The 14898-nt window shown below is 33.7% G+C and overlaps 2 protein-coding genes across 2 annotated transcripts; one reads left to right on the forward strand and one right to left on the reverse strand.

Annotated features, from left to right (window-relative positions):
* Positions 1–2434: 2434 nt before the first annotated feature.
* LOC145601854 (L-ascorbate oxidase homolog) lies at positions 2435–4812 on the forward strand. The gene is made up of 7 exons (XM_081657932.1): positions 2435–2578; positions 2761–2870; positions 3022–3296; positions 3413–3863; positions 3979–4356; positions 4441–4519; positions 4618–4812. The coding sequence occupies exons 1-7, from the start codon at positions 2435–2437 to the stop codon at positions 4810–4812; spliced, it is 1632 nt and encodes a 543-aa protein (XP_081514058.1).
* A 2400-nt stretch (positions 4813–7212) lies between these two features.
* LOC145601904 (uncharacterized) lies at positions 7213–8851 on the reverse strand. The gene has a single exon (XM_081657989.1). The coding sequence runs from the start codon at positions 8601–8603 to the stop codon at positions 7470–7472; it is 1134 nt and encodes a 377-aa protein (XP_081514115.1). The 5' UTR covers positions 8604–8851; the 3' UTR covers positions 7213–7469.
* Positions 8852–14898: the final 6047 nt, after the last annotated feature.

Genomic DNA, 14898 nt, shown 5'->3' on the forward strand with positions numbered 1-14898 from the left:
CATCAAATCTACACGAAAGTAAAGAACAAACCACAAAGTATTTTTTTTTTCCTTTTTTGTTTTTGAACAAACCACGAAGACTTTGTAATTACACCTCTTAAGAGTCACAAACTAGGCCACCCAAAGTAAGAAATAACTGCTTATTCTTGTTTGAATAAAATCGATTAGATTTCTTTTTTTACTAATAAAAATACAGATCCATTAATTTCACATTTTTTTGCATGAGTGAAATAGCAAGCAGGAGGATGATTTACAATTGAATTTATGCAACTGTCATTATTTGTAAAGTAATTAAGAGATGATAGCAAAAGCTTATCATGATAAATGGTTTCTTTGTATCACCTATGCTATGAGGATTTCTCAGCTTCTAATAACTTGTGTTTTTTTTATGACTTTTTAATAATGTCTGTTGGTATTAAATTTTAGTACTTAGATGGTACAATACCATCTTAATACCAACAAAGAAGTTTAATGGTACCAACAAAGCTATTTGGTAGTACTACCAATAAAGAAGCATTTTAGTACTAAAAGGTTACAGTAAGATTTAAGCACAATTTAATACGAATAGACATTATTGGAATCATTAAATATCCAATCTATTAGAGGTAGAGAATTTGCCCCCGTTGTTCATAATCAATACTCCCCCCATCCCTTAATACAATGCCTCTTTTGAGCATTTATTCCTCACATAATAAAGAGAAAGAGACATTGTATTAAGGGATTGAGGGAGTACCTTCTTATGTCATAGATTTACATACTATTCTATTTTAATATGTTCAACGAAGTCTAACTCAATTTTACATTATTCCATTTTAAGTACAGCACAACTTATGTTCACAATTATCCACTTTCATCTTACTATATAAACTTTTTGTTCAATCATATCTAAACTATTACATCTTTGAATCTCTCTTACCCAAAAAGTGAAAATTCATCTCTGTTTTGTCATCTCTGTTTTCTATTGGATTCATGTTGCTACAATAACTATTACTCCATTAGATATTTAAAAATGGAAGAGTACAAGAGCTAGGTAAGACAATACTTAAGAAATGATTAATCCATAATCCTGCAATTTACTCTGTAAACGCATGTGTTAAGTAAGATCACATTAATACCGTACCATGTGATTTCCTAATTGGGATAATGAGATAGCAATTATATCATCAAATTCAAACTTAAATCTTCATTTCGTGTACTGTATGAGTTGCTAATTTCTTGAAAGATGCTAATAATGCATTAGTAATTTAAGGATTACGAGCATTTAATCGACTTGCTTATTATATGTCCTTCCAACAGAAATTAAATGACATATAATAGTTGACTTTGTTATTAAAATTAAATGACTTACTTCTTGTTTTCAGCTCCGCTTCTCTCGCTTTTCTCATCTTCTTCCACCATCGACGCATCTCATTTAATTCCTCGCATCATATGTACGGTAAATTAAGTAAACTTAAACTACAACCTTATGCAAACGAAAATATCAATTTTGATAAAATATACTCGATACAAACTAAAACACGCTTCGTTTCCTTTATGTTTGCTCAATTTAAGTTATTCATTTGATCGAACAGAGAAACCGTAATCATTTATTGATAATTATATACTCTTTATAAAAAATAATTATCATTAAAGAAAATTTATTAATAATGTTCGAATGTGTACTTTATTAATACATACAGTAATACAAGTAACTTTTTACACTGTTACTCAGACTATAAAAAAGGTTAAATGATACAAAATACGAGTACTAAGAAATGGAGGGAGTTAAATTTTCAAATAGCATATACCGAAAGGAATTTAATGAGAAGAAAATATAATAATGAGATCTAGTGAGTAACACTTCAAGCAAGAAAGTGGCAATTTAGCATCTAGCATGAAGTGCGCCGCAATAGATCTCTGACACCGCTAATTAAATCCAGCGTGCTTAAAATTTGCTTAGTTCAATCAAATTATATAAGGGAGGTTTGGGACTACACAATTGTAATTCATCTATAATCTTCTTCAACATATCTTTCTCGTACAAATTTGGGGATTTAGTTAAACTCCTCAATACTTAGGTAATGTATAGTGTTTTCTACGTTGTTTGCCAATAATTTTCATATGTTTATGTAAGTACGTGGAATTACTTTTCTTAGTTTTCTTACTTAGTGTTAATCGAATTTGTAGTGTTGCTTTGGTTGTTGTTTGGTTGCCATAAATTAAAAGATCAGTGATTTTTTATTTTGAAAATGGAAAGCTTAAATGTCGTCTAAGTAAGTGAAAATTCACCTATGCAGTATCACTTGAGTTTTTCTTAATTCACTTAAAAAAAAAAAAAAAAAAAAAAAAAAAAAAAAGAGTTAGTAGATTAGTATGTGGCTTTAGTTACTTGATGATTTTAACTAATTATATTGTTAATTACTCGTACTTTCTATTTTTCTTGGCAGGTTATAACATGGGACGAATAGAATTATTTTCTATTCTCCTCGGAGTTCTAGCTTTGTCAAATATTTTCACAATTTATGCAGATAGTCCATATAAATATTTTGATTGGAACGTAACATATGGAATTAGATCTCCTCTTGGAGATCGTGAACGGGTAAGTTAGCATTTTCACACCACCAAATTTACTTGATATTCATTATTCCTAGTTAAAGCATCAACGTCATTAATTACTCTAGTTTTTTCAGCATCAACCATCCTAAAGTTTCGAATTAATTAAAAAAATCTAGGCCATCAACTTAGCTAACTTTTACTGATATTATCTGCTTTCAATTGCAGGTTATTCTTATAAATGGAAAATTTCCTGGTCCAACATTAGACTGCGACACTAATGACAATCTCTATATCACAATCCATAATAATTTGGCAGAACCATTCCTAATAACTTGGTAAGTATAAAGTATTTCAAGGACCTAACTTCTCTAAGCTTATGTTTTGAACAATGATTTCTAAAAATTCCTAAACCCGACATGAAATAACCAATTTTTCATCTAAATTGATGTACATAACTCTTGTTAACTAAGTCTTCTAAACATGTAGGAATGGGGTTTGGCAAAGAAAGAACTCGTGGGAAGACGGGGTACTTGGAACTAACTGTCCCATTCCACCACACTCGAGTTGGACATACAGGATGCAAGCCAAGGATCAAATTGGTACCTATATGTACTTCCCTTCCACGGGTATGCATCGAGCTGACGGAGGTTATGGTGCGTTCAATATTCATAGAAGACCTGTTATTGCCCTACCTTACCCTGTTCCAGCTAAGGAATTCACCCTCCTTGTTGGAGATTGGTTCCATACTGGACCTCAGGTTTGTAAACTCTAATTCGACCAATTTCTAATGAGGAGAAAAAAGACTTGTAATACTTAAACTCTAATACAGTATTGTTTTCTATGATTAATCATGAATATTAGTTCACAAATGGGGTAGCAAACATGCTGAAATATAAGTTGGACAATGGAATTGGTATGCCAACGCCTGATGGCCTACTTATCAATGGGGTGCCTAGTGGTACAATCTTCACCGGTAAAGCAAGAAAAACATACCTGTTACGAGTGTCGAATGTGGGGATCATGGCTTCAATCAACATCAGGATACAGGGGCATACAATGAAGCTGGTTGAGGTTGAGGGTTCTCATGTTCTCCAAGAAATTTACGAGTCACTTGACGTTCATCCAGGCCAATCCATGTCAGTTTTGGTGACCCTTAACGGCGCTATCAAGGACTATTACATTGTCACTTCAACTCGATTCATGAAGAAGACTCGCACAGCTACTGCAATCCTACGTTATAAGAATTCAAAAGTCAGTGCTTCCAGTCCTTTACCTGTCGGTCCTACTTATCAGGTTCACTGGTCTATGAAGCAAGCCAGAACTTTCAGGTAACCTACCTTCAAATCTTTGAAATTATGAACTAGTAATTACAAATATGCTCTGTAATCAGTCATAATGAAACACAATCTTTAACAATTAGGCTTATTTTTCTGTGTCATTTAGATGGAATCTTACTGCTAATGCTGCAAGACCGAACCCTCAAGGAGCCTACCGTTATGGAGGAATCGAAATCACTAAGACAGTCATTTTGGGAAATTCGGCGGGAAAGATCAATGTAAATGGATTGAAAAAGAGATATTATGGAATTAATAATGTCTCTTATGTGAATCCAAGCACACCACTAAAACTGGCTGACCATTACAACATTCCCGGTGTTTTCAACCTTAAAACGAGTAGGGACAAACCCACACCCGGCCCTATGACCCTTGGCACCACTGTTTATGACTTGGCTCTTCATGATTATGTTGAAATCATCTTCCAAAACAACGAAGATACCACTCAGTCTTGGCATCTTGATGGCCATAACTTCTTTGTTGTCGCGTAAGCTTATATCCTCTCTACTATTAATTTTATTACAACTGCTTAACTAGAAATCTTGATCCTAATATACCACGAATATTTCAGATTTGGTGCAGATGAATGGAATCCAAACATGAGGAAAAAATACAATTTGGTTGATGCTGTTTGGAGAAGCACTATCCAGGTAAACAAAACTAAAGCTTATAAATATATTATTACTACTCTCAATCATATAGGTCGTAGTAAGCTTAAAACACGTTATGTTTTGTCGAAATTATGCAGGTGTATCAAAACTCATGGACAGCAGTGTTAGCATCTCTAGACAACAAGGGAATGTGGAATTTAAGATCAGCAATATGGCACAGACAGTACTTAGGGCAGCAAGCTTATTTCAGGGTGTGGAATGATGAATATAGCGTAAGGACAGAAAATTTAATCCCTTCAAATGTTCTGAAGTGTGGAAAGGTTGCTAAATAATAGACTTAGTTTCTGTATTTATTTATTTTCCCTAAAGAAAAAAACAGTCACGAGGGTGTGACTGACTTTAAATTAGGTAAACAAGCTTACAATATGAAGCAAAAATTGTACTCATCATCCATGTATCTCCTTTGGGGAAAAAAAATTCCCATTATATGCAAGATAGCAATAATGTTTAAGTCTTTATAATGACATTCTAGTCCTTTTGTGCAAATTTATGCTAAAATCTAAATATAGTTCACATGATGATCTCAAACTATGTCTTCTCTTGTTCTATATAGATTCCACACAATCATGACCCCAAATCTTAATATTATGCTATCTTTGTCCCGAAATAATCTCAACGTTAGCATTCTCATGGAGTTTTAGGAGTAGATGTGATAGGGTAGTGAATCGGAATACTAACATTGTAGTTATTTTCATAGGAAAGTAGATGTGAAAGACAATGCATGATTTTACAAGAAAGTGTTGCAATAAGGAAAGTGTTGCAACTATCTTTAGATAAACAAAAATGGATGAAAGAGTTCAGAGCTTAAATGGGCCTTAAACACTACTTAAAATCTTAAAACCACCAGCTAAAGTCCATTAGAGGGAACATAGCTATTTGCTAATTGGCTATTATAGTGATTAAAGATGCAATTCACATCCACACTTTTAAAAATAGCTTCTTCAACCTTATTATCTGAAAGGACATGATTTTTTTTTTTTTCATGCATTCTGTCTCAAGATAACCACTCTCTAAAGATGTCCATTAAAAAGCCTCACTCTAATCACATACCCGAATTCGGATCACCTCTTGATGATAACTTTAAACAATACTAGATTGTTTGTGCCATACTATAGATATAGAAACTCACACATTAAACTATGATCTGAGGCCATGGTCATGGCGACTAGTATTTTTTTCTTCGGACGGCTATTGTTCTAGGATTTGATGGTTATGGATAGGTTAATTAGCTAGAACGGAGGATGGTGAAAAATAAATGGTGTGTAGTGGTGTACTTAATTACAAGGTATGTAGTAAGATAAACAAGTTCTAACAAGTATTTGTATATTAATGAAAATCATGCATGAAATGTTCCATATGGAAAGACTATATTATTAATCAACACCATAGCTAAAAGATCCAAACAGACGCGATTATATATTTATATATAGCCTCATTTAATCAGGAACCTAAAGATAAAGTTGATGGGATTCAAGAAACCAAGACAGAACAGCTTGGTTATCCTTATCCACTTTCAAAAACAACTCCAAACAAGAGATGGCAAGGAAAGGAAAACTGAACTCCATTCCATGGCGAAACCCTAGTCCAAAGGCAGAAAACTAAGATCAAGGCCGTGCATGACTGCCGAAAACAGTTGCTGCGCCTTCAAAGTCCAAGTGACCTAAACTCAAGGTCTATCCCCCCCCCCCCCCCCCCCCCACCAACACACACACACACACACACAACAACAACAACAACAACAAAACCTTAAATGAAGGCACCATGTATGTTAAATTAATCTTATCCGGGTAAAAATGGCCAAGCATAATAAAACCAGAAATACCCAAATCAAGCATTTAAATCAAGGATCGTGGATTGAAGAAAATGAACTCCTAGCCTATTAATGGTTGGGATGTAGAACTTGTATCACTCAAAACTAACTTTCTTTATTTCCTGAAGTTTTTATGCCAATTAAGCACTAATTTCTCCCATTCAAATTAAACAAAAGTTGGTGGATAATAATCTAGCATGCAGAATATTTGCAAGGCTTGTTTATTCAAAAAAAAATGTTTAAACTTGAGAGATCAGATAACATACTCCGTATATTAGTTGACCTTCACAAAATGACACATTTAAGTATGCGAATGGGAGACAAAAATGCATAAATTATAGAGCCTCAAGATATGGAGAATCTAAGGAGAAAATCAGTGCAGATTCTCATAGTTCCTAGCTGCAGAACCCTAGTAAGTGTAGTATATAATATGACAAACTTCACTGTGTTAGACTCTAGCTGTTGAATTATTTACTTACCCATTCCCCATACAGGTATTAGAAAACCGTTTACTATTGCTATGAAATTGGATTATGCATGATTTTTACTTACTTAGGCAAACTGCTGCTCAACTTGAAGCTTAACTGAACAACTTTAACTACCATGACAAGCAAAAACGACACCGTATTCATCGAAATCGAAACAAAAGAAAAGAGGATCAACTCGACCAATATCTTGAAGTAAGTTGGTTAAGGTTAGAAAAACCAAGAAAATTTGAAAAGTTCATGCAATTTAATACAGTCATTCAACCTAAGAATATAGTAGTAGGTTTGATACATTTATAAACAATTTCAGCACAACCCTAAAACATGCATAGTTTTTCAAGGGCAGGACATTCAACTTCTGAGCAAAAGATCAAAAGTACAAGTTAATTAAAGCTTACATAGAAGTATAAAACAAGAACAACATTACAAAGATCAAAAGGAGTGATTAGCCATATAATTCACCATATACCTCAAACCCCAAACTAACTACAATGAAGAGAAACAATAAGCAAAAGGCAGCTCATAGAAAAAGAAGAAAAAAAATGAAATTACAGAAACACCCCCCAAAAAAACAACAAGAAGAACAAAGTAAAAGGCAAAGATTAAACTAGCCCATATATATATGTATACAGTTTCAAGGATATGCACCATTAACAGGTGCTATTGGATAATCAGACCAACCAGACATTGCAGGAGAACTCATGAAGCTATAACCTCCATAATTATGCTCCCCTCCTCCAACTGGTGCCGAATCCAAAATAGTCGAATGCATAGGCGAAGACGGAGATGCTGAACCCACCATATTGCCTAAAATAACCGTCCCTTGATTTTCATTACCACAATAATTGTAATTTGATGATGATTTTAGCCTTTGATACAACTCTAAAATATTGCTATTGCCCCCATTATTTTGCATGAAATCTGGAACAACCCCAGATGAGAACCCATTTACTTGGTGTTGGTTGTTGTTTCTTTGGAAAGACCCGATTCCAGATTGAGATCCATTACCATATGAATCCAACCCGATATTGGTGGTAGTAGTAGCACCACCCTCAGTTTTAACATGACTAAAACCACTTGATATTGGGTTAGGGTTAGGGTTAGGGTTAGGGTTATGGAATTGGTTTGAACCCCGAAGCAAGGATAAGATATGAGAGTTTGGTTGAAGTGAAGGCCAAAGAATAGGGTTTGAGCAACCTGACTGAAGATCTGGATGATGGTGAAGATGATCCAACAACCCACTTCCAAGAAAACCCGGATTTCCACTGACTAGCAACTCGGATGATAAAGTTGCCTTGGCCTTAGCCATGGCATTTGAGGATGACTTCACTAACCCAGAGGGAGTAGATGACCCACTTACCGTTGTGCTCTTGTTCTTACGACAACCACCTCCGATGGGAACGTTACGAAGAGTCCCACCCTTTGTCCAGTACCTCCGACACGTCTTGCAGAAGTGTCGAGGTTGGGTGAGGTTGTAGTTGTTGTAGTAACAGAACTTGGTGTTTGTGGAGTCGCATCTTGGACACCTCAGATTTTGCTGGCTAGCGTTAGCCTCTGAGCTGTTGTTGTTATTGTTATTATTACCACCACCACTTTGCGAATTAGCCAAAGTTGCGGTTGATGCAGTTGTTGCAATGGAAGTAGTAGTAAGAATTGGTGTGGTAGAAGGGCAAGTAGTTGAAGGAGGAGAAGAGAAAGGAATGGAAATCTTTCTCTCACCTAAAAAACTTGTAGGAGCACTACTACCTCCCAATAGTTCTTGGATCATCTCTTTTAACTCCCTTTTGATGAATTTTTTTCCTTAAATTTAGTGTAAAAGATGGTATAATAACAAGGAAATTGAGTCTTTTTTGAGATCAAGTTAGCAAAGTGGAAAAGCAAAAGCAAAGATGAGTTTTTGTTTCTATGTGTTATTACTTGTTAAGGAGAAGAAAGAGATGGGAAAGTTTGGGTTTTTGCAAGTTCAATTTGACTGGTTTTGAGATTGGTTTGTGAGTTGGAAAAGAAAAGATGGCAAGGAAGATAAAAGGGCTAGTGGGGGAAGCTTTAGTTGGACAGATAAATATATACATGATGAAACTTGCTTTTTGGTTGTTGCAATTAAAATAAACCTAAAGTTGATTTGGATTTAATTTTGAAATATGGTTAGGTTTTTGGAGGGTAGTGTATGGAATTTTATTTGTCCTTTTTCCTTAATCTGTCATCTAGCTGCCTTTACTTGCATTTTTAATGTTGTAAAACAATATTTTGATTAAAAACATATCATGATTACTCTCATGATTTTGGATGACTACATACAGTAGAAACATTAACCAAGAACTGTACTAGTTAACTACCATTTGTTTCACATTTCAAGTAGTTTTTACCTCAATTGGCCAATCCTATTGCCCTAGCAAGTGTTGCAACTTCTGTTACTAGTTTCTTTCTTAAGGTTACTTTTCTTTTTTACCCCTTCCTTAGTTAGGTATAAGAGCTATAATTTACTACAGTAATTGCAACCTTTCACTAATACTAGCACAATTATGCCCTATTAAAAAGTATGCATAGCAGCATAGGTTAAAATCCCCATACACATTGTAACGTTCTACTACCCTTTGCACCTCATACAAACAAATAAAACTAAAATATATAATTTCAGCAATGTACAGATTCACAAGACAAATTTAAACCAAATGACGTATACACTAATGTTTTTATCATTAGTTTCTAAAATATCCAATTATCGTACACGGAAGAAATGTGTGTGCTTTTTGTCAACAGATCCATTTAGGACTTTCGACTTTATACTTTATATATGGAGCAAGATATAGTAGTAACACCATGCTTAAAAAAGAGGATTATAAGAGATGAAAGTAGATCATATTAAGAATAAAGATTGAAGAGGAAAATCTCCAAATAAGAGAATCAAAAGAAAATGTGATTTTCCTAATAATTAGTTTATGAAACACTGAACTAATTATATTCCTTTGCAATTATCTAAGCACTAGCACCAACTGTCCAATAAACAGACGAAAAAAAGGTTTAGGAAGTGGCGAGTAGGAGTAGGATTATGAAGAAATAATAATGACGATATTTAATTAATTAAACATGATGCAATCAATTTTACCAAAAGAATAATCTTTGTTAGAGTCATTGGAGTTTCCATTCTTGCAGATGCCATTCAAAGGTAATGATTACAGTTTCAAGGTGGGGGAGAGAGAAAGGAAGGAAGGGAGATAATTATTAAAGAGCTTATCATGTGCAGCTACGTGTAAAGTGATTATACAGTTGCTAGCCTAGCCGAGACTTATGCCACAAATGGAGCCCCTTAGCTTCCATTTGCATTACCATAATGCATCATATATTAACATGATCAAATGATATAATTACATCAGAACATTAAAATAATCCCGAGAAATGATAAAACACTCTTAAAGATCGGACAGTTTAATCCTAAGGATATATATTCAGGATCTTATAGGTTCATCTCGAAAATTAACGAGTATTTTATCCTCCAAAATTAATCAATCAAGGTATACTCTATTGTAGTAATTGATTTAGTATATGTAGGTCTATTTGTGACCATGTAAACACGTGTGATGTGCCCACAAACACTGGTACGCTAGTAATTCATGATGAAATGAACCATTTGAAGTTAAATTTATGTGGTTGTTGATGCCTAAAGTTTTATAACAATCATGAAATTCAGCTACATGCATGCTAGCTAGCTAGGTTTCCCTAGAGCCAACTAAACCTATGGAAGAGTCATATTTCATGAACAAGTGTTGCATGAGCCTCAAAACTGGCCTAATTAATAGACCATTAAACTTTATTATATTTTTATTATTATGGGGCATACTTACATGAAAATGACATCCACTTAAACGAATAGAACTATTATGAATACAATTAATTCCCACAATTCTTTACTCTATGACCTACAGACATTATAAAAAACACATGAAAATATTGTCTAAACAATAGTTTTACGTAAAATCCAAAACAGAGCTCCTCATACTTTTCAAAATCCAATTCGAGAAATAAAAAGGGGCATAAGGCAACGGTTCTAATACTTGAGATGAGAAGACTTAGTGACATAAGCAAAGTTAGTGAAATCTCTTTTGAATAGCAACAACCAACAACGGTATGATTATGTATGTGGTACATTTAACACCAAACATTTTTTAAGAGGACGTGATCAATGACATTAGACTAAAGATATGATACAGAAAGATCCAGATAGATTAAACTATGTTATGACACCATTGTTTCAAAGAAAGGAGGGTGCAAACTTTTATTAAATTTAGGTATTCAAAGATATCACCCGCTAACTCTAAGGTCCTTAATCAAGTCCTTAACCTTGAAAGGAAGATCTATTATTAATTGTTGTGTAGTCATGTTTGCAAAGAGGGTATTAGGATCATGATTTGTTCACCTTATTTTTACTTTATTAAAAAAAAAAATTAAATTTAGCAAATTTGTAAAAGGTAATAGATTCAAATAAAAGTTCAGATTCATGAATATATATTACGTCCAAATTAAGGTTAATAACAAGGTTTATTCAAACTCCTTTCAATTTTGTTCACAATTTGAGTTGCTAAATTGATTTCTATTTTTTATAAAAAATAAAGTTAGATTAATTGTATATAATTGACAATAGGGACATAATATACCAAGTATATATTCTACTCTTTTGGGTATTTGGTGTGAATTTTTTTTTTTTTAGATTTTCTTTCGATCAATTATTTACAAAAGATAAAACGAGGGTGGGTGTTCAACACTTGCAAAGGTCAATTCATGATATAGATATTTCAATTATCGATCCCTAATAAACCCCGTATTTTCTCTCCCATTGATAATAAAATAAATAAAAACACGTAAACATCCTACTTTTACAAGACAAATATTGCAACCATATTGGCAACGAACCAACATGGATCACATTGCAAACAATCAAGTTGCTCAAAACTTATCCATAAAGACTTAATTTACTACCAAACAATAGCTGTATTATCAAAACCTATTAAAAAATCCATATGAGGTTAGAGCTAGCTATAAAGTACACTGTATTACAACACTTTAACCTATTTAATTAGGACAAAGTTTAATGTGAAACAGATGTTTGCTTTTAATTATACCCATCAGTTTTCAAAATCTTTAACCTGAATTATTCACTGTTAGTCTGTTACTGTATTATTCCCAAATTAGTCCATGAGTAAGTGATGTCAGCAGTTAAACATCAATTTGATAGAAACCTTAGAATTCTGAAATTCATTGAATGAAAGAAAAGTGTAGCAACATAATAAACAAACTAACGTCCTTTTTGATGAAGTATAGAAGTACAGTAGAATAAAAATTACTGTGCGTTCAAACTTTGATAAGGAAGAAAAAGGGATAGTTGTTCTGGGTAAAGCACAACCCAAAACTGAGCGCGCGTGCCGTCCGGAGTGGCAGATATTGGGATATTTTAGGGACGAGACGGGTAGCATGGAATGCGACATTAGAGAGAATGTGGGGAAGTCACTGAGATAAGCTCTTCTTTCCACTTTTTCTCTATTTTGGACCTTATTTATGTCATTTTCAACTTTTGCATTATTTCCCTTGCTTATTCTCCCCGTTATTTTTCTTTTCTTGTTACATTATTTTTTAATGCGGAGTATGGAGTGTTAAACAAAGGGCGTGTTTGCGGACTCCTAGGCAAAATTTGTTTATGAGTGTAAAATAGAGAGAGAAAAAGTTGGGTGCATGTGATGAGCAAAGAGATAGAGAGAAATGATAACCTAAAAAAAAAAAAAAAAAAACACATTTGTTGCACATAATAGTTAGCATCCATTTATAATATATGTTGCAAATACTCCCTCCGTCCCAAAAAGAACGACTCATTTGGCCAAAACTTTGTCCCAAAAAGAATGACCCATTTGCAAAAATACCCACCAATTTGCTACAATATTTGTGCAAAAATAGCTTCCCCATATAAAAATTTAATTTTCCATGTTATTTTATTACTTTCTCTCTCTATTTTTTTACAAACCCCATGTAAATTTATCTTTCCAATATATTTTTACTTCTTTTTACTTAACTTCCTTAATACCCGCTTAATCAACCCAAATGGGTCGTTCTTTTTGGGACGGAGGGAGTAATAGTTAACGGAGGTAGTATATCCTTAATATTTGAAAATTGTACTTGTATATACTGTTCTAATTTCATACGGAGTATAATTTAGATGGGGTAAATAAGATAAAACTAACCTGACTTGTGATATTCTAAATATTCTGTGAACATTGAAGCGAATGATCATTATTTGAAAGCGATCCAAATTGAATGATGCTAATTGAACTCGATTTGATTACCCGCTTGCAGCCTGTGATTAAAATAATAGAAACACTTAATTCAACATTGTGTGATTGTTAGATACAATTCAATGAGATAAATAAGTCAAATACAAATTCATAATAGATTTTCATTGTACTCCATACCTCCCTAATTAAAAAAAACGTCAACAAATTAATTTTTTTTTAAAAAACAAAAATCATATTTTCATATGTACTCTATATTTCTCTTACTACCTCCGTTACAGGTTATGTGCAACGATTTGACATAAAGTAAAGAGGGAAAATGTCTAATCGTTGCACAATACCTGTAACGGAGGTAGTATATCCTTTGGACAGTATTATAAACTTGACTGAATAATTTCTTTAAAAAAAGTAGTACTAGTAAAAGTAGTAATTAGCTAGTGAAATCACATAGTGAGATGTATGGTGAAATAGTACGGGCAATACGGGCAGGAGAGAGAGTGACGGGGCCGGGGGCGGGTGGGTTAGCCGTCAGAGTAAGAGGAAGGGGGGGTCCCCCTCGATCCCCGGGCTACCGCCCCCTTTAGTTAGTCCTATTTTGTATGCAGCGGCACCCCACTCACTCACTCACTCACTCACTCACTCACTCACCCACTTTACTTATCCTCTCACTCTCTCTAATCTCTATTGCTACTGTAGTATGTATAACATTCTGTGTGCATGTCTTTTTTTTTTTTTTATTTATTTAAAATCAGCTTTATCTCTGGCCCTATTCTTCACACTCCCCTATAAGATTCTTTTCTTCCCTCCTTCCCTCTCGAATCTCTCTCTTTCTTATTTTATCATTATCATCATCTCTAACCCCATCTTACTACTCCCTAATTTAATACAGTAATAATTTATTAATATATCGTAGAATCATATTTAGGTGACATACCAAAAAAAACTGCCATATCATCATAACTATATGTGGATGCGATACTATTATTTGCAATTTTGCATCCATTTTGCTTGCTTTGTCATAGATTTAACACGTAAAACTATATTTTATACAGTCTTACACAAACAATATAATATTTACTTGATTAGTGTACAATAAGTGAGGACTAATGCCACACACCCAGGCCATGCAACAATATGGCTCATCAAACTAATCATAAAATTCAATTGCAATTACTAGGCTCAAACTTGTCATACAGTACTAGACTCAAACCGAGATGCCTTCGATTAAGTGTATCGGTTAACTTGCACTGTTAAGATAAAAACAGGGAACTAATTTTATTTAGAGCACCCTAAGTCGTCTACTATATATGAGCATTATGTATAGGTGTTTCTCATATCCTTTCTTCTGAACTATCATATCCATAACCATGGGATCGATGTGTTGTGATTGAAGGATCAATAGGTCTAGTTCTATAACATAAACTAAGAAAAGGCAAGTATAATCCGTAATACAAGTACTTGAGATCTCACATACTTAACACGCTTGATGAACTATTAGTAGTGCAAAGCAAGGCAAGCAACAATAGTAACTAAGGGGCCGATTAAAGATCACAAAATCCAAATTAAAATTCCTACTTCATCCAAACAGTATTATCCAACAGAAAATATTAAATATGAGGATCATAATCACTTAAAGAGTTAATCCAACTTTAAAGCACTGTAGTAACCAAGTCTATAAACAGAAACTTTATAAGGTAATATGATTTGAGATCAAAATGAGATGACATGAGATGAAAATAGTGAATAATCAAATTGTCACACATATGAATACTTGTTCAAACAGTAAAT

The sequence above is a fragment of the Chenopodium album genome, chromosome 21 (genome assembly GCF_948465745.1).
Source record: "Chenopodium album chromosome 21, dcCheAlbu1.1, whole genome shotgun sequence".
Classification (NCBI taxonomy): Eukaryota; Viridiplantae; Streptophyta; class Magnoliopsida; order Caryophyllales; family Amaranthaceae; genus Chenopodium; species Chenopodium album.